Source organism: Anoplopoma fimbria, chromosome 2, assembly GCF_027596085.1.
Source record: "Anoplopoma fimbria isolate UVic2021 breed Golden Eagle Sablefish chromosome 2, Afim_UVic_2022, whole genome shotgun sequence".
Classification (NCBI taxonomy): domain Eukaryota; kingdom Metazoa; phylum Chordata; class Actinopteri; order Perciformes; family Anoplopomatidae; genus Anoplopoma; species Anoplopoma fimbria.
Genome location: NC_072450.1, coordinates 21,243,942 through 21,264,051, shown reverse-complemented (window position 1 = coordinate 21,264,051; position 20,110 = coordinate 21,243,942). Strand labels below are relative to the sequence as shown.

The 20,110-nt window shown below is 41.0% G+C and overlaps 2 protein-coding genes across 3 annotated transcripts in view; one reads left to right on the top strand and one right to left on the bottom strand.

The window, feature by feature from the left end:
* Positions 1-1,879: 1,879 nt before the first annotated feature.
* spg7 (SPG7 matrix AAA peptidase subunit, paraplegin) lies at positions 1,880-8,832 on the bottom strand. Its single transcript, XM_054610766.1, has 17 exons — positions 8,329-8,832; positions 7,586-7,688; positions 7,409-7,498; positions 7,046-7,287; positions 6,807-6,946; positions 6,589-6,691; positions 6,371-6,496; positions 6,069-6,231; positions 5,499-5,672; positions 5,273-5,397; positions 4,868-4,970; positions 4,558-4,668; positions 4,362-4,477; positions 4,120-4,276; positions 3,401-3,564; positions 3,162-3,239; positions 1,880-3,027 (listed from the first exon to the last, which is right to left on the bottom strand). The coding sequence occupies exons 1-17, from the start codon at positions 8,548-8,550 to the stop codon at positions 2,821-2,823; spliced, it is 2,424 nt and encodes an 807-aa protein (XP_054466741.1). The 5' UTR covers positions 8,551-8,832; the 3' UTR covers positions 1,880-2,820.
* A 2,494-nt stretch (positions 8,833-11,326) lies between these two features.
* Positions 11,327-20,110, top strand: part of ankrd11 (ankyrin repeat domain 11) — a 91,758-nt gene continuing 82,974 nt past the window's right edge. For both annotated transcript variants that reach the window (XM_054608381.1, XM_054608371.1), the window contains exon 1: positions 11,327-11,715. The gene's annotated coding sequence lies outside the window, so the exon portion shown is untranslated. The remainder of the gene's footprint in view (positions 11,716-20,110) is intronic.

Sequence of the window (20,110 nt, the reverse complement as noted above, 5' to 3'; positions counted from 1 at the left end):
AAAGTTTTGTGGTTAGCTCGAGAAAAGTAAATGAGACGGTAAAACCGTGAGATGACATGAACCGCCACGAGGAAAGAACCTGTGCATGCTGCAAGGCAGACAGAATGTGTGATGAAATGATTGTCCATGTCTGGTTATGTTTATCCTCTCAAAACCTGAGTAATGATGCACATAACAAGCCTAACACATTAAAACAAATCTTTATGTATTTCTTTTTTATATAAGTGATGATTTTATAAGGTACATTTACTTAAATATTGATTTTGTTTGTTTTTCTTTTCCTCCATTCCAGCAATCTGTTAATCTTTTTGGAAAATAATATTTCTCAACAAAACAAATTGTACCACCCAATATTCTGCTACACAATATTGTAAATTGAATGGAGACGTAGACTTTGAATGATGTTTTTTTTATATGTTTATTGAGTTTAGTGTTTACCGGTGTCTGCAGAATAAATGTAAATCTTTTATTTATTGTGTGTACTGTTGTGACCCTCTTCCCAGGCTGCACCAGGTTTACTAATAATTCATTCCTACATATATATACTGGGCAATGAGAATGTATTCAAAACCTTTCACATTTTGTTATGTTGCAGCTTTATGCTCAAAATGTTTAAACAAATTTTTCACTCATAAATCTACACCCAATACTCCATTACAACAAAGGGAAAACAAGTATTTGCAAATGTTTTAAAAAAGAAAATACTGAAATATCACGTTGACGTAGTCAGATCTTTTGCTATGGCACTTGAAATTTAGCTCAGGTATCTGATCATCTTTGAGATGTTTCTACAAGTTGATTGGAGTCCACCTGTGATGAATTCAACTGATTGGACATGATTTGAAAAGGCACACACCTGTCTATATAAGGCCTCACAGCAGACATTGACCAAGTCAAGAGGTTGAAGGAACTGCTTGTAGAGCTCATTTACACAATTTTGTAGAGGCATAGATCTGGGGAAGGCAACAAAACATTTTCTCCTGCATTGAAAAAGTTTGTAACAACCAGAACTCTTCCTTGAGCTGGCCGCCCGGCCAAACTGAGCAATCGGGGTAGAAGGACCTTGATAAGAGAGCTGACCAAGAACCCGATGGCTACTCTGGCTAAACTCAAGAGATTATTTCAGAAGGAAAGAAGCAGCCATCACTGCAGCACTCCACTGATCTGGGCTTCATGTCACAGTAGCCAAACATAAGTCTCTCCTCAGTGAAAGGCTGGCTTATAGTTTGCAATAAAGCAACCAAAGACTCTCAGACTATGAGAAACAAGATTATCTGCTCTGATTAAACCCAGATTCAACTGTTTGGCCTGAATTTTCAATGTTGTGTTTGGAAGAAACCATCATCTGCAAAATATCGACCAAACAATGAAGCCTGGTGGTGGCAGGATGTTGCTGTATTTTTCGGTGGTGGAGACTTGCGGAAAAGTTGAACGGAGCTAAGTACAGTAATGAAATGAAAACCTGTTCTTGAGTGCTCCAGACATCACACTTGGCTGAAGATTCACCTTCCAACAGGACAATGACCCTAAGCACACAGGCTCGCAAACAGGAGAGAACTCCGCCTGAAAATGGCTGTCCACCAATGGTCCAAATCCAATCTGACAGAGTGAGGATCTGCAGAGAATCCCTGGGTCCAGATGTGGAAAGGTTGTCTCATCATACAGAAGAAGACTCGAGGCTGTGCTTCAAATAAATAGAGTACCATATCAGTGTGATATTTCAGTGTCTTTCTAATAAATTTGCACAAAAATCTAAACTCCTGTTTTTCCTTTGTCATTATGGGCATTTTTAGCATAACGCTACAATGTGACAATATGTGAAGGGGTCTGAATGTACTCTGCTGCCATTAAAACTAAATGCAACATAAAGAACAACACGTAATATTTAAAAACTTTATTTAAATATTTATATGCAGCAACACCATCTGTTGGGACTTAGTTACTTGTTGCAATCAAACCAATGCAGTCCAAACGACTTAAAGAAAACAGTACTTCAACCTATTAACTTAATCTGTATGTCTCATGGTCAGAGATTGACCAGAGTGTGGAGTTATATCTGCAGCTTCAAAAAAAACAAAAACATAACAATGGTATAAATGTCCACATCAATCTGTTTAAACTCATTCTTGTAGCTCTATTGAATACAAACAATAATGAAGATCTTAATGTTTATGTACCCTGAATGAATGCCAACGTATTTGGTGTTTGTCATCCCTGACAAAGAAATCACCCATAAAGTCAACTTTTCAGTTCAGAAGGACGTGACTTATATATAAATATCTAGCAGTTGCTCTATTTAATTTACAGATGTGAAATAAATTCTCAAAAAGTAATACTTCAATCCAAACCTGTATATGCTGCAGATATGTTTGCATAAAAATGATCTCACGTCATTTTTCAGGTATTAGTACACAGTGTCTGGGAATTCTAAGACAGAGCATGTAAATGTTGATTGCCCATACAGTAAATAGTTAGCGACATCCTGATTAAACAGACCTGTTTCTATTGCTTCCATGGAATCATAATATGGCGGTGCAGCAAACGCACAAGAAAAATGATGGAATTCCTCCCACAGTTATCATTTTTAAAGTTGCACTGGGTTATTTAGGCCTGTTTCAGATTACTGGGTCAGCTCAGCTAACTTGAAAACAAGTGCATTTGCACAAAACATCCGCATGGAAACACTGATAATGTCACTTTCGGGCCTATAAAGCTTCAAAGTGAGGAATCAAAGCCGGGTTTTCTTAAATGCACCCAGCGACTGATGACCCCCACAAAATGCGTCAGTCTGAGAAGAACTTTAAGACACTCATTTTAAGATCAGAGCAGCTGTGGATTCGCGTCGTCTTCTCCGTGTTTACGGGGAGGTGGTTGAGGTTCGTCCTCTCCTGTGTCCTGTTTGTCCCTCTCGGCCTCCAACCAGCTCTGTGGGTGGATCAACTTCTTTGGCCCGTGGGGGGATGGACCCAGCAAAGCTTCAATGTCATCGTAGTTCACCACCTCTCGTTCCAACAGCGCGTTGGCCATCTGGAAAGACAGATCCCGACAAGTTGTGATTTATTACAACTGGACACAAAAGCAAAGTGCTGTGCTCAATGATGGAAAAAAAAAGCCACGGTCTAAACACGCAAAGTGAATGATCGAAGAAGGGAATAACTGACCAGTGTGAGCTTGTCTCTGTTGTCCAGCAGCAGCTTCTCTGTGTGCCTGTAAGCACGCGCTATCAACATCTTAGCCTCCTGAAAGAACAACATGTGCTGTCAAATCTCTATTTAAACATGACATGAAACAACATTCAGTGTGTTTGAGGTAAGGTTAAACGGAAGACTTCAAGGTGATAACCAAAGCTCATTATGTCAACATGTTGGATAAGGGCAAATAATCCAATACTAGAACCCACGTGGTCCATCTGCTGCTGCAGGCCCTGGCTGAAGGGACGGCGTCCGATGGCTCCCTGCTGCTCTGTCTCTGGGAAGGAGACCTGGCCGACACTGTCACACATGCCGTACTGCTTCACCATGGAGTAGGCCACACGTGTCACCTTACGCAAGTCATCCTGAGCTCCTGGGGACACAGAGTGAGGAGACTTCAATCATCGTTTTTGACTGGGCGCCGAGTTATGGTACACAGGATAGGAGAGGATTTAGATTTGGATGTTCAGCAGTTTACTTTTTAGATCACTTTTTGAAATTCCTACTCAGAGTTAATCAGAAGTCCTTGTTGATCAGTAGAAAAAATATTTATTTATCAAAAATAGTAATCAACAGGGGAGTGCACTGAAAAGAAAATATATATATTCTTCCTGAGACTGATTCTAAAATACATTAGACTATTATTAATGTATATTATATTATTATATACATTACATTTCAGGAATTATAAAAAAATATATATAATGATTTGTTAAGATTAAAAGGGTTAGGAATCTGATGGGTAGAACGCTATGATGAAAGTTATTTGAAAGGAAATCAGCAGAACACGTGAGAAGCATTCATTGAAAGAAGGTGATGTGTGTGTGTGTGTGTGTGTGTGTGTGTGTGTGTGTGTGTGTGTGTGTGTGTGTGTGTGTGTGTGTGTGCAGGCTGTGATCACAGTGGATATACGACAGACGGGGTGTACCTGTTGTAACCCTGTTAAAGGTGATCGCCTCAGCAGCTCTTCCTCCCAGCGCCATACACATCCGCTCAAACAGCTGCTCCTTAGTGAACAGATACTGGTCACGAGGTAACATCTGGGCGAATCCCAGGGCGGCATTAGTCCGCGGGGCGATGGACACCTGAGGAACACAGCACACAATCAATGATTCCAACAAAAGACTTGCAGCAATACAAATGACCAGCACCACTGAACTCAGCTGTTACCTTCATGACTGCCTCTGTGTGCTCCAGAAGCCATCCCACTAAGGCGTGTCCAGACTCGTGGAAGGCGACCACCCTCTGCTCCTCTTTGGACAGGATCTTATTCTTCTTTACACTCCCTGAAGACAAACACACACATCTGTCAGATTTTGCCAGAGTGGCATATTTTTCCCATAATACAGTATTTGCATCGCTGTACCTGCGATGACTCTCTCCACTGCGTACTCAAAGTTGAAGGTATCGATGGACTTGTGCCCCTCTCTGGCAGCGTGCAGGGCCGCTTCGTTACAGATGTTAGCTATATCTGCACCTGCGGAGACAAAGGGATTTGGCATCAGATATTTCATGATCACCATATGGAAATTACATTTCAGTAAACATCGACAGTGTTGTGTTTAATGTTTGTTGATCGAGAGCTTATGTTGATTCATAGACACAGGCCGTTATTTTGTTATGGCCACAGATGTTCGTAGATTTATATGAGGACAAATGACTAAATATGTAGATACCACTGAAGCCCGGGGAGAGCTCAGCCAGACGCAGAGAGTAGAAATCCGGCGGTTGGTTCAGCTTCAAGATCTTCAGATGTTGCTCAAAGATCTCCTTCCTCTCCTGAGAGATAGCGATAAAAATAAAACAAACTAGATTTAACTGACAAAGTCTGTCTAGACCTCCAACACAATTTACATGGTTTCAATGTCCAAATATAATGTTTGTTTTGTTGATAATGTATAGACAGCTTAATAGGATACCAATTTGTAGGAAAAGATTTTTAAAAATGAAATATATTCTCAAAACGGCAAAAACAGCAGCTGCTTCAGAAATTTACTCAATCTCATTTGCAAGGTACATGTTTAATATAAAACTTGATGAGGTAAATTTGAACTAAGGTCGCTTTTGAATGCTCAGCGTACCTGCAGAGTGGGCAGATCTATGAAGATGTGTCTGTCCAGTCTGCCCGGTCTCATGAGAGCATTGTCTAAGATATCTGCTCTGTTAGTGGAGGCGAGGACAATGACGTGGTCCGTTGTTCCCATTCCTGCAAAAGACGGAGAAATGTTTCGTTATTCCGTCCCCCCCCCAAAAAAGGTCCTTCTCTGATGACAACAAACTGCATCAGAAATCCCGTGTTTCACTCACCATCCATCTCCACCAGCAGCTGGTTGAGGGTCTGCTCCTCTTCAGTGTTGGAGAAATTGGACATGTTGGTGGAGCGCTTCTTTCCCACGGCGTCGATCTCATCGATGTAGACGATGCAGGGTGCTCTGCTTCGAGCCTCCTTGAACAGACTCCGGACCCTCGCAGCACCCAGGCCTACACACAAGCACAATGGGAGTCACGCGAGGAGTAAAATACCAGAAGGCTGCCACGTAAAGGCTGAGCAATGACGCCTGGAATCTAAATCACAGTATATTTTGTTACAGATTATTTGATATCTCCAGTCTGGTGTGACAGAATATTTGAGACGATAATAATAAAACAAATACAAATTTGAGAAAGAATGACAAATAATGTATATATAATGAAAAGTCAGATTACTTCAATGAACTACAGAATATTTCTGCACTTTAACACAGGCACAGACATTCAATCTATATCACAATATTATCATAACCAAGGATATCTACTCTCATATCAAAAAACAGCACAATTCCGATTTATGTCGACCATCTTAAAGCCATAGTAGTTGCTGCTGCTGTCTTTAAATACCTCCAATGACCTCCACAAACTCAGAGCCGGCAATAGCCAGAAAGGGAACTTGGGCCTCGGTGGCTACAGCCTTAGCCAGCAGCGTCTTCCCACAGCCTGGAGGCCCGAGCAGCAATGAACCCTTGGGAACCTTGGCTCCAAGCAGTAGGTACCGTTCTGGATTCTGACAACACATAACATCAACGTGGTAAGTGATGGACAATGGGGAATTTAAGGTTTTACTCATGTGAGATTAGGATGGCAAAAACAAAAAAAGAACTTCAGCTCATCCAGTAGATGAGATTGTGAGTCTGGTTTCTTACCTTGAGGTAGTCCACAAATTCCTTTACTTCAATCTTAGCCTCATGCATGCCCGCCACATCTTTGAAACTCACACCTTTACCGGACTTGCCGTCCACAATGGTGAACTTGGCCATCTTCAGCTGGTTCTGTTAAGTCCATCGTAATACACAATTAATACACTTAATAAAAAAAACCTGTATTGTGCAACCTGCCAAATGTCTTATGTGGTTTCACTCACAAAAGCACTGAAGCCGCCTTCTTTGCCACCCATGCCTGCTAGTCGGAAGATGTACCAGAGAATAGCCACGCCAATAGCAGCCATCCCCAGAGCATAGAGTGCACTGCAAAGTGAACAGATGAAAAACAATAGTTGACATCACATTCTTTCAAATTGCTCATTAAACCCCATACATGGATTTATTTTAGAGTGTGCACTGAGAGAGGTCATGTTCTTACTTCCCAAAGAATCCAGTGCGTTTGTAGGACACCTGTATCCTGTCCTTGCCGTCGATACTCAGCTCTTCTTCAGCAGCTCTCAGCTTCTCCTCAAATTTGTCAATGTTGGCTACCTGCATTCTGTACATGAGTGCCAGCCTCTGCACAGCAGGAACCATGGAAGGAAATGAGAGGGTTAGCATGCACGTCTGCTGTAAACAGTTCTGATGCTAATTGCATTAAAATCCTGGTCAACATACAGGCCTTCCAAAGATGACTGCTCCAGGATGAAGGTAGATTTCTACAATGTCACTCTCAGGAACGACCTGCACACGTGATACCTCGCCCTTGGCCAGCATCTCGTTGACAAAGTCATTCCAAGAGATGTTTCCACCGCTGGTGTTAATGGAGTTCAGCAGGCTCATGACGAGCGCTAAGATTAAGAGGGTCCGCAGGCGCTCCCGGTACATCTGGTCCTCCTGCTCGCGACGCTTCTTCTCCTCTGAATGGTCGAGGCAAATTGTGGAGAAAGAGAATAAAAAGAGAGAGTTAAAAATCACAGCCAGAAACGGTGCAGTTATTAAACAGCCACAAGCCAATCAGCTAAGCACTGTACGGCTTACCTTCATCTTCCTCTGGAGTTTTTCCCTTTTGTTCATTACTTTTCTTTTTCTCTTGTTTGGATTGAGATGTACTGAAGAAGTTTATTGACCCTAGAATCAGAAGTAGTCATAAGTAAGTAAATAAGTAAAATAAAAGATTATTAGTAAAAGTACAAAGGATGATGAAACTGTGCTTACCTAATAGATTTACCAAACCAACAGGGTTCCTCAGCAGGTTGTTCCTGATCAACTCTTTGCTAATTCCCAACATGCCAGGACCCAAGGGTCTGTGGAGGAGACTCTAAAATGGGAACATCGGGACATCGTATTTTGTTAAAACAAAATATCAGAGAAAACTTGCCGGAGTGGGAAGTAAAAACAATTGGTGTAGTGAAGATACACCAAGTAGAAGCAGTAAGCATGATACCATTTCAAAATTAAAAGGACTTCCACTGGAGACTAACAGTTTAATCACACTCATATTAAACATCCAGGCTTCAGTCTGACAAATATATCCAAAAGGACTTCACAATTAATTTGAAATGAAGGGGGAAGCTGTTAAACGTTTTGTAATGGATGCAAATGAGTGCCACTGTCAGAATACCAGTCACCTAATGACGCTGACCATTTAGGTTGGTGATCTCATTTCAAGCTCAAGGAGACAGCTGACTCTATTTATTAATATTTAAAATGCTGTTAAATAAAAATAAAAAACATGACCTCATTGTTTGTCCTTCTGTTTATACTGCAGCAAGGTGAAGGCTCTCATGAGATCCACAGACTGCTCGTCATGGGTCTCCATGGTTAAAGCGGTTTTACTTCTCACAGTCTTTACACATTTTACTCACAGCTGACAAATCATTCATTTTTTTTTACCACTGCCAACCATGAAAACAAGTCACAATCTGAACGTATCCCGTTGATGGTGTATTTAGACTCACCTGGAGGAGTTTCTCCGGCTGACTTTTAAATGCCCCCTCTGATTCATAAAGCAGCGTCTTTCTGACACTGTGGCCTCTGAACATGTGTTGAACATGATCACTGGATGTTGGCTTGTTTGTTGATGAACGACAGTGTTGTCTGGACAGTGTCCACAATAAACCCGGGCTGTATTTCCTACAGAGACCAGTACGATGCTGAAACAACAACAACAACGCAGACATAGTATCTGTTCCGCTGCTACGTTGTGTTATCTGAACAAATGCAATCCCATAGCTCTCACGTTTTCTCTTTGAGTCTGTTTACCCCCCAAAACCCCGTGAAGAGCTGATTACAGCGACGTTATTCAACTGTGCAGACGCGCAACCACGTCCGCTCGAGACCGGCGCCGCAACCCGGACTTCCTGCGCGTGGAAAAAAGAAATGAAAACAGCCTCACTTATTAACTGTACATTATATTTCATCTGTATCGTCTAATGATCAAAGTTAAATAGACCACGTTTAACCGTGTGACACATCTCGTTGGTTTTGTAAACAGCTTTGCCTCGAACTTTGAACTCTCACCTTTCTTGTTGCGCTTCAAGGACCTCCTCGCTGCGCAGACATATGCGCAGGGATTATACAATCAATGTCTCACATATTATTCCATGCAGTTAACAGTAAATACAGTTTATAGATGATAAAAGCAGTCCATTTCTTCCATCTAGCATTTACTGTGTACAATGCAGCAAAGAAAACACATCCACACAAGGTCGTTCACTCACTGGAGACATAAGTATTGGTCCAGTTTATAGTTGCGCTTTATCCTGCGCCACTGTCTTGTGCTGAGCGACAGTTTTATGGGAGTCTAGGGCTTGTTTCTAATGTTATTGAATATTTAATAAAAGCTGAAAACATTTCAGAGTTATGTAATGTAAGTAGATACACATTCATAGATAGGCTTCATATAATCAAATAATAGCTGTAGAGCAAATAGTGAAACTAATATAATTTAACCTTTGAGTGAAGTATAAAGTATATAAAAATAAGGAAAAAAAATATATAAAGTACTAGTATTAAGTATTAAAGTATTTGTCCCGAATTATGTTGACACCACAGTAGTCCAGCAGAGGGCGCCAGTAGTTCATTGAGGAGCGCTCTGAGGTCAGCAGCCTTTGGTCCAGTTAAGTTTAGCAAAAAAATAATATATATATGGATTATTTTGTTGACAGCTGTAAGATCTAACATGTACAAACCTATCACATGTTTTCATCTCAGGGAACAATGGGCCATAAAGGACCAACAGGGCTGTTTTTTTGTTGCAAATGATCACCTCAGCAATATGAATGTGGTATATACTCCAGTAAATATATGAATGTGTTATATACTCCAGTAAGTATATGAATGTGTTATATACTGAAGTAAGTATATGAATGTGTTATATACTCCAGTAAGTATATGAATGTGTTATATATACTCCAGTAAGTATATGAATGTGTTATATACTCCAGTAAGTATATGAATGTGTTATATACTCCAGTAATATGTGTATGAATGTGTTATATACTCCAGTAAGTATATGAATGTGTTATATACTCAGTAAGTATATGAATGTGTTATATACTCCAGTAAGTATATGAATGTGTTATATACTCCAGTAAGTATATGAATGTGTTATATACTGAAGTAAGTATATGAATGTGTTATATACTCCAGTAAGTATATGAATGTGTTATATACTCCAGTAAGTATATGAATGTGTTATATACTCCAGTAAGTATATGAATGTGTTATATACTCCAGTAAGTATATGAATGTGTTATATACTCCAGTAAGTATATGAATGTGTTATATTACTCCAGTAAGTATATGAATGTGTTATATTACTCCAGTAAGTATATGAATGTGTTATATTACTCCAGTAAGTGAAAGGCCTTGGGAGTGTTTCGTAATTGGAGTGAAAGGTGCAGTTTGCTGCCCCTCATCTTCCTTATCACTGTTGTAAAGTAATAAGGCGGTCGTGGGAAGCGACGTGTACGGGTCAGTTTGAGTGGCATCTACTTAAACCAATGAGAGTCTCTGTCTTTTATTTGAGCCAATGGGAGCCTTCGTTTCATCCAGTTGCGTTTCATTTCGACCATGGGTGCGTCACGTATGTTCACCAGCACACACCGCTTTAATGCCAGCTATGTTTTCTCTGAGCCATAACCTGCGTTTGAGGTCTAACCATAGATTGTATACAAGAAGGGTCAAACTAAACATCAAGAACAAAAACTACACTTTATAAATAAGATAAGATAAGACAAGATAATCCTTTATTAGTCCCGCAGCGGGGAAATTTACAGGATTACAGCAGCATAGATATAGTGCAAAACAAGAGACATAGTAAAAGAAAAACAAGATAAAATAAATGAAATAAAATTATTATTATTATTATTATTATAAGCAATAAAAAACAGTCAAAAAAATCCACAATAATAATTATTATAAATAAATATAATAATGATTAGTGGATAATAACTGTGAGTGTGCAATGATTATAAGTGATTTAACTATCACCGTTATGACTGGATGGTACGCAGCTTTACAAAATTATTTTAAATTATTAGTTTACATCAACTGTTTCATTTAAAACGACGTGACAAATCTAAATACCCACACTATGAGTTGAAGTAAACAACTTCAGGTCACTACAAATGTGGAAAACGAGTGCACCCAATGTCTGTACTCCATTTCCTTTCCTCGGTCTCCAACCATATAATGGAGTGTGGCCTCTGGCGAGTGAAACTGTGAACCACGGTCAGCCACGTTGGCGCCCTGCTCGTGTCCGTTCTGAATGGAGAGCGGGGCGCTGAGTTGGATCCAAAATGGCGTCTGTTTCCTCTCGCAGGGGTTGAACCGTACCCGCCCACAGCGCCTCGACCAATCAGAACGCTCGTTCCATCGCCGAACCATTTCCGTCCCCTGCGTCCAACACACTGAAGTCAAAGGCCGCTCGAGAACCGCTCGCATGGGTTGGCGGAGAGGATTAAACCGTGACAAAAACATGATCTTTTGATGGTTCATTTCGCCCAAGCAAGCCTGCCGTTGCACAACTGGAGTGTTAAAGGTGTCTAGTTTGCTGTGACGACGCTGTGAACGACTTTTCGTGGATATTTGAGTGTGTTTTTCCCTTTGGACTTTGTGTTTGTTGGTCTACATGGTTTTCACGAGCTAGCGCGAGCCTCGATTCTGGTGAGCTGCTCTCGAGCTGCGATGGTCCTCGCGACTTTATGCGGATGTCTGCGGGCCAGTCTGCACTGAACTACGGCGACAAATGGGATCATCCAGCATCGGCCGAAGACACCGCGGCGTAGACTAAACATTACACATTAACACATCTGCTTTAATCTGTGGACATTCACACACAAGTAAGTCGCGTTTTGTTTTAACTCGTCCTGCACAGATATCGCGTTAACAACAACACAACAGACCCCCCCCCCGTGGTTAACTGTGTCTGATGAGGGCTGCGACAAAGGTCAACCTGCAATACCTGCACCTACTTAGGATTTCACCATTTAATATGTGCTTCATGCTTGTGTGTTATTGATTTTTTTATTTATTTTTTTAAATAATAATAAGTGAAAATAAACTACAAATTATTGATTGTTGTTGCTTGAAACTAACCTTTTTATGGTTAAGCACAAGTGTTAAAATGTCGATGATTTGATCAAATACTAATTAATTTGGTGAATTACACATTTAAGTCAGCCCTTAAGTTGTTTTAATATTTTTTTTTATTCAGATGCGGAACATTACATAATGGCAGATGTGTGTGTGTGATAGGGTTGCACTGGCAGTGTGTGATATTTAAAATAGGAATGTTTTGAGTTAGCAACTAGTGCTGCATACATTAATAGCATGTACGCAGGCGTGCATGCACACTAACAGAGGAACAGATCAGGATAGTCTTGGGGGCTGAAAGGGGGATTTTACATTTCTTACACTATTCATCCATAGTGTGAGGTTGGGCTTGAATATGTTGCATTCTAGGGATTAACACAAATTAGTCACTTTTAATGTGGAAGACAACAGTTATTGTTAGTATAATGCTCATGGGAGTGCAATAACAACATGCAAATGTTGTTTGACACAATTATTGTAGTCATTTGGCAGTTGATCTAAAGAAATCCTGCTTTTCCAGTTGACTGTGCAGCCACAGCTTGTTCAATTCTAGTCATGAAGCACTGTGTCCTGTCCATCTGCTTGTCTGTTCCAGCACCAAAGCAAAATGGATGTGTTACAAGCCTATCTATAAGCAAAGCAATGAATTAGGTTGTCACAACTACAACCCTTGAAGAGTGTGTGTGTGTGTGTGTGTGTGTGTGTGTGTGTGTGTGTGTGTGTGTGTGTGTGTGTGCTTTGTGGGACTATTTAAAGAGCAGTGTTTTTGAAATTCCCACAGGCTATTTGGGTTTATCAGGAAGTGTCTAAAGTTGGATGGATAACTGTCACGATTACCTAAGTTGACTCGGAGGAGTGCCAGTGTTTGCTGTGTTTGAATAAAATGTAAAGGAGGGGCACGACATGTTGGGATTTGAGATGAGCTGTAGAGGAAATAGAATATGGAGGAGAAGCTCTCTACTTTGGTGCAGTACCAATGCTGAGGAAAACACTGCAGTGCCGCTGGTGGTGTTTTCCACCAAGATACGGAGAGTGTTTTAGCTTGTTGGGGCGTTCATGTTGACAACACTGCAGAGGCAGTGATGCATATCTCTGTCTCCCTTGAGCTTGCGTAGGTCCTATTTCTCTGTGCTATAGTTAAAGCCTCAGATGGTAACGCATGCCTTACTCTGTTAAGCACAGAAGATAAGGATATGCAGGATTTAAATATAAGAAAGAGGTTTTTCCAGAATTCGTAACTAATTTGATCTGGAGTACGTTGTCAGATAATTCTGATGTGTTTACATTGTGAATGTAAGAAGGACACGCACTGAAAGACGCAAAATTGCAATCTCATTCAAACTGAAGTTTCTCTGTAACACACGAGGTGTAATCGTAGTGTCACTGGGTCTGTCACTCAGTTTGATAGTTGTTGTTTTTGTTCTTTGACATTAAATGCTGTACACACATTTTTCACAGGCACTTGTATGCCTTTTGATTTATTGTTGTCTGATGGAATAATTGACCAGTATGCTGAATTCTATTTCAATTATTAGTCAACTAAAGCGATCTGGCCTACAGTGGTGTGTTTTCATCTAAATCTGAAATGAGGAAACATCATGCTAATGTTTACATTTAATGCAGCATATTTATTCCATCCACCACTGATAATGAACAGTAGTCTTATTGAGATATTTTCGAGTATTAAGTCAATATAGCCAAACGTGTGGGTAATTATCAAGCTACTGGGAACTGCTGAGCTGTGCGTCCCATCAGGTTCCCATTAGCGATGGCTGGATTTTGCTCCCGTTCCTATAAGTGGGACCAGAGAATGAATCCATGCCCTCTACTTGCAACAGGAAATGGGGGTCTGCTGGGGTCAGAAAGATCATGAGCTGTGATTGGAGCTCGAGGTTACAAGATTTGTGTAATAGAACGGCAGGCAGCATTTCTATGTTCCTGCTCCTCTACTGGCTTACAGTTGCTCTCGGGTCTCACAACTCTTCAGATTCCACTAATAGTCGTTTTATCCAGATGCAGGAGATTAGCCGACCCTTTGATTCCACACCACAGTTAGTCAACCTCTGGGTTTGCACATCAGCCCATTGTGACGGTGCTGCAAACAAAGTGTTGTGGTAAACGTGCCTGGTTGCTCAGTTTCTCATCCTAGCTCCCCTTTTATAGATGCCTTTCTCATTCTTGGTTGGTCTAGCACATTTGTTTTTATGACTGGCTAAAAGGCTGAGATGAAGATGAACACAACTTGGCCCTTGCATAATGGCAAAAACACAACAATGGTGAAAATGGGAGAATGAGACGTTCTTGATTGCTGTATTTGGGTGGCTCAATAGTACCAGTTGAACAGGACGACCAGATGATCTTTATTTACAACGATAACCTGTGAAAGACTTTGAATAACGTTGTGCAAAAGTATTGTTGATGCCCTTTCACCCAAATAAAGGTACAAATGGCATCAAAACATGAAAAGCATATTATCAGGGATGAGAAGGCAGATGAATAAAAATCTGATGCAGAGAGCACTGTGGTAGCTGCACAGTAGATATCATTCTTCATAATATGACTCTGCATTTTTACTTTTCAGCAGCACGGTTTACTATATCCTCATAAATGAACATTCAAACTGCAAAATGACCCGCAGGTCGTTTTTCTGCCTTTTGTAGTTCACTAAATCAGTCTGCAAATGTATCAAATGGGTCACTGTCGATTTATTTTGTCTCTAAGTGAAACAAAACCAAGTTCATTGTGAAATTCTTTGTATGTTTAACAAACTTTTTATGTATTCTTAGAAACATTTGGCTTTATAAGTTACCCTTCCCATAACAGTCAAGTCTAAGTTACTAAAATATGACCAATCAAACAATCTGTAATTCTTGGCAACCAAAAGCTAATCGTTGGCAGCCAGCTTGGCAATGAGGGATGGGTATCGTTATTTTACTCGTATGGATACTGATACTTATTGATACCAATGCTACTACGGTGATGTTGATAGGTTTTCCAATCGAGTAATTGAAGAAATTGTGTTTTCATTCAAACAAAATCAAACCGGCCAAATTGCCTCTTAAGTTCCCATATGACCGGTTGCTGACAAGCAGTGTAGCATTTTTAATGGGTATTTTTTTAAACGGTGTAGTGCTCGCTCAATGTACATAAAATGCTTTTGGTCTTGTTGGAGTTTCTAAGTGTGAGCATAGAAGATGCAGACATTTCAGTGTCAAAAAACTCTGCGTTTTGTTTATTCGTCGTTTGCCAGTAAGGGGGAAAGTTTGGTGTCCCTTTTTCTGCTCTCGTGCCATGTTATAGGATTTGTTAAATAATAATACGATGCAGAGGAGGCTGACATAGTATGCAGTATATTTTGCAATTTCTTCCCTGAGTATTGCTGAGAAACCTCCAGTGCAGAGACAGCTGGTTGTGCTAGTTGTTAGAGGGGAAAGAGGCCTTTAGCTGTAACTCCAGCACCCCTCTGCCTGCCCCGAGGTCCATAAAGGCTCTCCCCTCCCCCTTATGTGCTGAGTGTGGTCCTTTTTAGGTAAACAAGCATGGTTACTCCTGAGTCTTGCCTCTCTTTGTCTGTCTCTGTCTCCCCCCCCCCTCTGCCTTGGTTTCTCTCCCACTCTCCTCTCTTCCTCCCTGTTTGAGTTGTGTAAATCTTTTATAGCTGCTGTTCTACCAGCACAATCTCTGCGGATACTCAAATGGCATCTGAAGCCCTTTGAAATTCAGCCTAGTCCTTTGCCCCCTCCTCTATCCTTGTAGCAAAATGGAACAAAATGGCGGGCCCCAATCCTGCTTTTCTCCCTCAGGGACCGTGGAGCCTCATTTTGGGGTTTCAGGAGGTCCTGGTGGTTGATGGCGTCTTTAACTCGTGTTCGGTTGTGCTTACTTGCTAGCCTTCCTCTGCACCGCTCCTGATAATATTTTCTCTTCTCTTGAGTCTCTGGCACATCAAAGGGAAAGGATCTCTATTCTGGCATGCTGCTGCTGCTGCTCCTCCAGAAAGCTGCTTTTTACAGACATGGCTTTAATCTTTCATATCAAAGCTCTGAAAAGCAATATTTTGTGCTCCTGTTTTTAAGGAAAACTAACTGATGTGCCTAATCACAATTTTACGAATGTGGAACATTTCAAACAGAAGTAGGCTCCCAGATTTTGATTGATTTTCCCATCCTGGCATAAATAGGACGACATAACAATATGAGCTGACCAGCAGTTAAGCGAGTTTGCCATATTAATTGAAAGTATTCAAAATCCCACATAAGATTAATGTTTCTTTTTAGCAAGGTGACAAAACCTATGTTTATTTGAGGGTTATGAAGAGAACCACTTGTAGAGCTTGGTCTGAGTTTGCAATCTGAGGAGATATCTGTGTAGGTCTATAGGGTACCGTTTTATAATACTATTGGTTTCACTCTGAATTACGCCAGATAGGGCTGGGTTACATACCAGTATTATATTGATATTGTAATATGAGAATTAATATCGTCTTAGATTGTGGATATCGTAATACGTGTTGTCTTTTTCTAGTTTGAAAGGCTGCATTACAGAAACGTGATGTAATACTCTGGACTAACAGGCTGTTCTAACTGTTCCATTGTTTACCTTCACCGACTCATCATTAAATCCATATTACTGATTATTATTTATCAAAAATCTAATCTAAAATAATATTTTGTGTAGCAAAAGTTGATCCTACAATATCATCGTAATATCGAGGTATTTGGTAAAAAAACAAACTGTGATATTAACTCTTCTAAATATTGTCCAGCCTTTACCCAAAAGAGGCTCAGCCAGTTTAAAGGTGTCGCACACTGTGAACTCAACAGTGAATTTGTCGGGCTAATTGTTTCCGTGTACACATTGTCTTAGTAGTTTTATTAGTTCATGCTGCTATTGTAATACCGGATGTGTAATTCCAGGGTTTATTGTAAGGAGTAATAATAGGTTAAAGTCTTTGCTATAAAAAACACCATTACCTTTGTGCATGTTTTCCACACTGAGAGAACCTGAGTAGGTTACGCTAGCAGGCAAATGGCCGTGTGCCTGAGTCTGGGCAGCCATGAATTAAGGGGTGTTGCAAATCTGGAAACAACAGTTGGTGTTTTGATTGAATGTGCTGCTGAGCAGGAGGCTGCAGGGGATGATGTGTTATCCATACGTGGCATAGGAAATGTTCTGAGGTTAGTTGGCCAGGTCTGGGAGCTGATAGCAGGGACAGTCTGGGTGATGTGTCCCTCTGGGCTCGGCTGTTCTGGTCTGTTCAGCCTGTTGCTGACACGCAGGGAAAAACAGGCAAGGCAGGCTTGCTTGGACTCACTTACCTTTTCTGGTTTTCCTCCTCAGGCTATTTTTTTCAATGGGTTTTCCATATCCGAGAGTAAAAGAGATAGTTGGATCTTTTCTGATGCTATTTTTCTGTAAATGCAAGCTCATCACATATTGAACCTTTTATTTATTACCCAGAATTATCCCTTTTTTATTGCAGTGGTTTGACTGGAAATCAGAAGCTTTAGTTTGTCAACGTGTCCTAGACATGCGCATGCACAGCATTATTGTTAAACGCTTCCGATCACACAGTATTGCTGTTACATAACTGAAACAATTTATTTTTTCTTGAGCAGTCGGAACACAATGGCAGATTTTTTTCCTCCCCCGTTGCAGTTTCAGTGCCCTTTTAGAACATTGCGTCTTGACAGAGGAATTCTGTCAAAGTGATGGTAAATGCAACATATGCAAAAGCAGTTTTGTGTTTTTTTTGTTCCCTCTCACTGTAGAGCTGGAACAGCATCCTGTTTCCCGTCCAAAACCAACCTTTGTCCCTCTAAGATAAATAAAATATGTCTGGAATATATGGCTACTTTGAGAATTTCCCTTAATGCCCGACTACTGTTGTGCTCAGAGGCAAACAACTTTAGCAGTTTTCTCTAAGCCCTGTTTTGCCCAGGCGTCCTCTTCACGTTGGGGGCGTAAGCTATAAACTGAGACAGGGGGTAACGGTGTTAGGACAAAGTGTTGTTGGGTGGGGGACGGTAGAGGTGGTGTGGCCTGGCTGAATCTCAATCCCAAAGGCCCTTCAGCAGGGCTGGCCTTTTGATGGGCCAGCTGCAGCCATTCATCCACCCATTTACATTGAAATGCAACAACAGGAAGGGGGGAGGGGAGGGCTGTGGGGAGATGGGCCTCTGCGCCTGTGCGGGTGGGATGTGAATGAAAAGCAAAGGCATACCTAAATACCAAAGAGATGAGGTCCATCAGTCGGGGCCCGTGGCCCTGACCACCAATACATGCAGCCATACTTTGTTTCCCCCGCAGCATGCTGGGGGGCAGTATACTCTACACAAAAGGATCTAAGCACCCTTTTTGACTAGTACATGCATTTCCCCCACTCAGCTCTTTTCTGTCTTTACAGCTCGGCTTGTGGCTATAAAGAGGCTGTGATTCATCCCACTGTCCGTTTTAACGGCGCTCTACTGTTAGACCTATTGTCGATGCTGCTTTTTGTACTTTGCCGCCTTCATATTTTGTGGGTAATTGCCTTCAGACGGATGATTTACGCGTGCAAATTCTTTATCAAGGCTTATTTACAATGCCTGTATGTGTTGTGGAGTGTCACGTTCTTGTTCCTGTCTCACTGCGATGGAGGTCATATTTAGCTGTTGGCTGGTAGAAGAAGCCAGTTTTGTAACTCATTAGAGGCTTCAGACACAAACTGTAGTTCAGACAAATGAGGCCAGTGTGTCACATTTTTTCTGAGTTAATCCTACTTTCTAGGATAACTTGGATGTCCACAGAGGTGTGCATGTGACGCTGATTGAGAGGCATTTTGGGGGAATCTGTTAGAGACTGGCGGTAGCACTGCATCAAAACCCTAAGCTTTCACAAAATTCAAAGAGACCACTGTTTTGGCAATCTCAGCTGCAGCAAAATACAGACGGAAAACTGTCTGAATCTTTGCCTCAACACAATATCATCTATCAGAGATACTTAGTTGGCCAGTTCAATATTTTCAATCTACGTTCCATGTAAAACAGTTTGTAAAATAAATGGCATAGATCTACTGTTTACCTGTAATCATTGATATGGAGGATAAGTAATTGTTGCTGTGATGACTCTCGAGATTTGTACAATACAGTCTCATCTTATTATGCTCAGCTGTGCAGTATGCAGTCTTTTGATACATCTGCAAACTGTTGGGTCTCCCACATTAACTGGGATTAATGGCTATTTTTTTTATCTTAAGCAAAATGGCCACCAAAACAAATGTTATTGCCTAAGCACTAAAGCACCAAGCTAATATATTTGTCTTGGCACCAACTACAAGTTGTTTCATTGCGGACATTTCATATTCAGTGAAACTTTGTTTTGATGTGTTCCTGAGAGACATTTGTTCAAGTAGTCAAACCACAAGACCGCCAATGGAAAAATATCAAGATTTAGAAAAGATTACTACTGGGACGACCCAGAGGAGGTCAGGAGTCTGAGAGGATCTTTATAAGAGGCATGAGGTCCCTCTAACACTTAACGCCACTTTCAATAATAGAAAAAGACGACCCTTGTTAACTGATCGGTAACCATTACGCGACAGTTAAACGGATGCACAAACAGGTTAAATCCATAATTTATCACCTGTTGCAATGTATACGCAGAACAAGCAACTGATTCCCCGGTTCACCCGCCCGGGACAGTTAGCAGCGATCATGTTTACATACATCGTCTGAGACACATGAAGACACTTTCCCAGTGAGTCTCCCCTGCATCAACCAGTTCAGCTAGTCCGTCAGGGTTTACGCCAGAGTATTGCAAGCTCGGCGAACGTTAGCAGTTGTCCCGCTGAGAGAGACGGAGTGCGTTTTGTGATGATGATGATTGTAAAGTAATGTCATAGCTGTGAACGTAGCACAGTTTATTTGTCGGTGTCGGAGTGCTCCAGGTACGACGTGTTTTTGTAGGCCAACAGGAAGTGTTTGGCAGGACAAAAAGCTAATGGGATTTTTTCAGTTTGGATTATTGTAGAATATAAAGTATTTTGGCGAACACAAGTTTATGATACTTACAGAAATATGAGCTTCATAAATGAACACCGCTTTTAGGATTTTTGAGCAGCGGGTGTAAAAAGGTAACGTTAGGGGCGCAAGACGAGGCTAC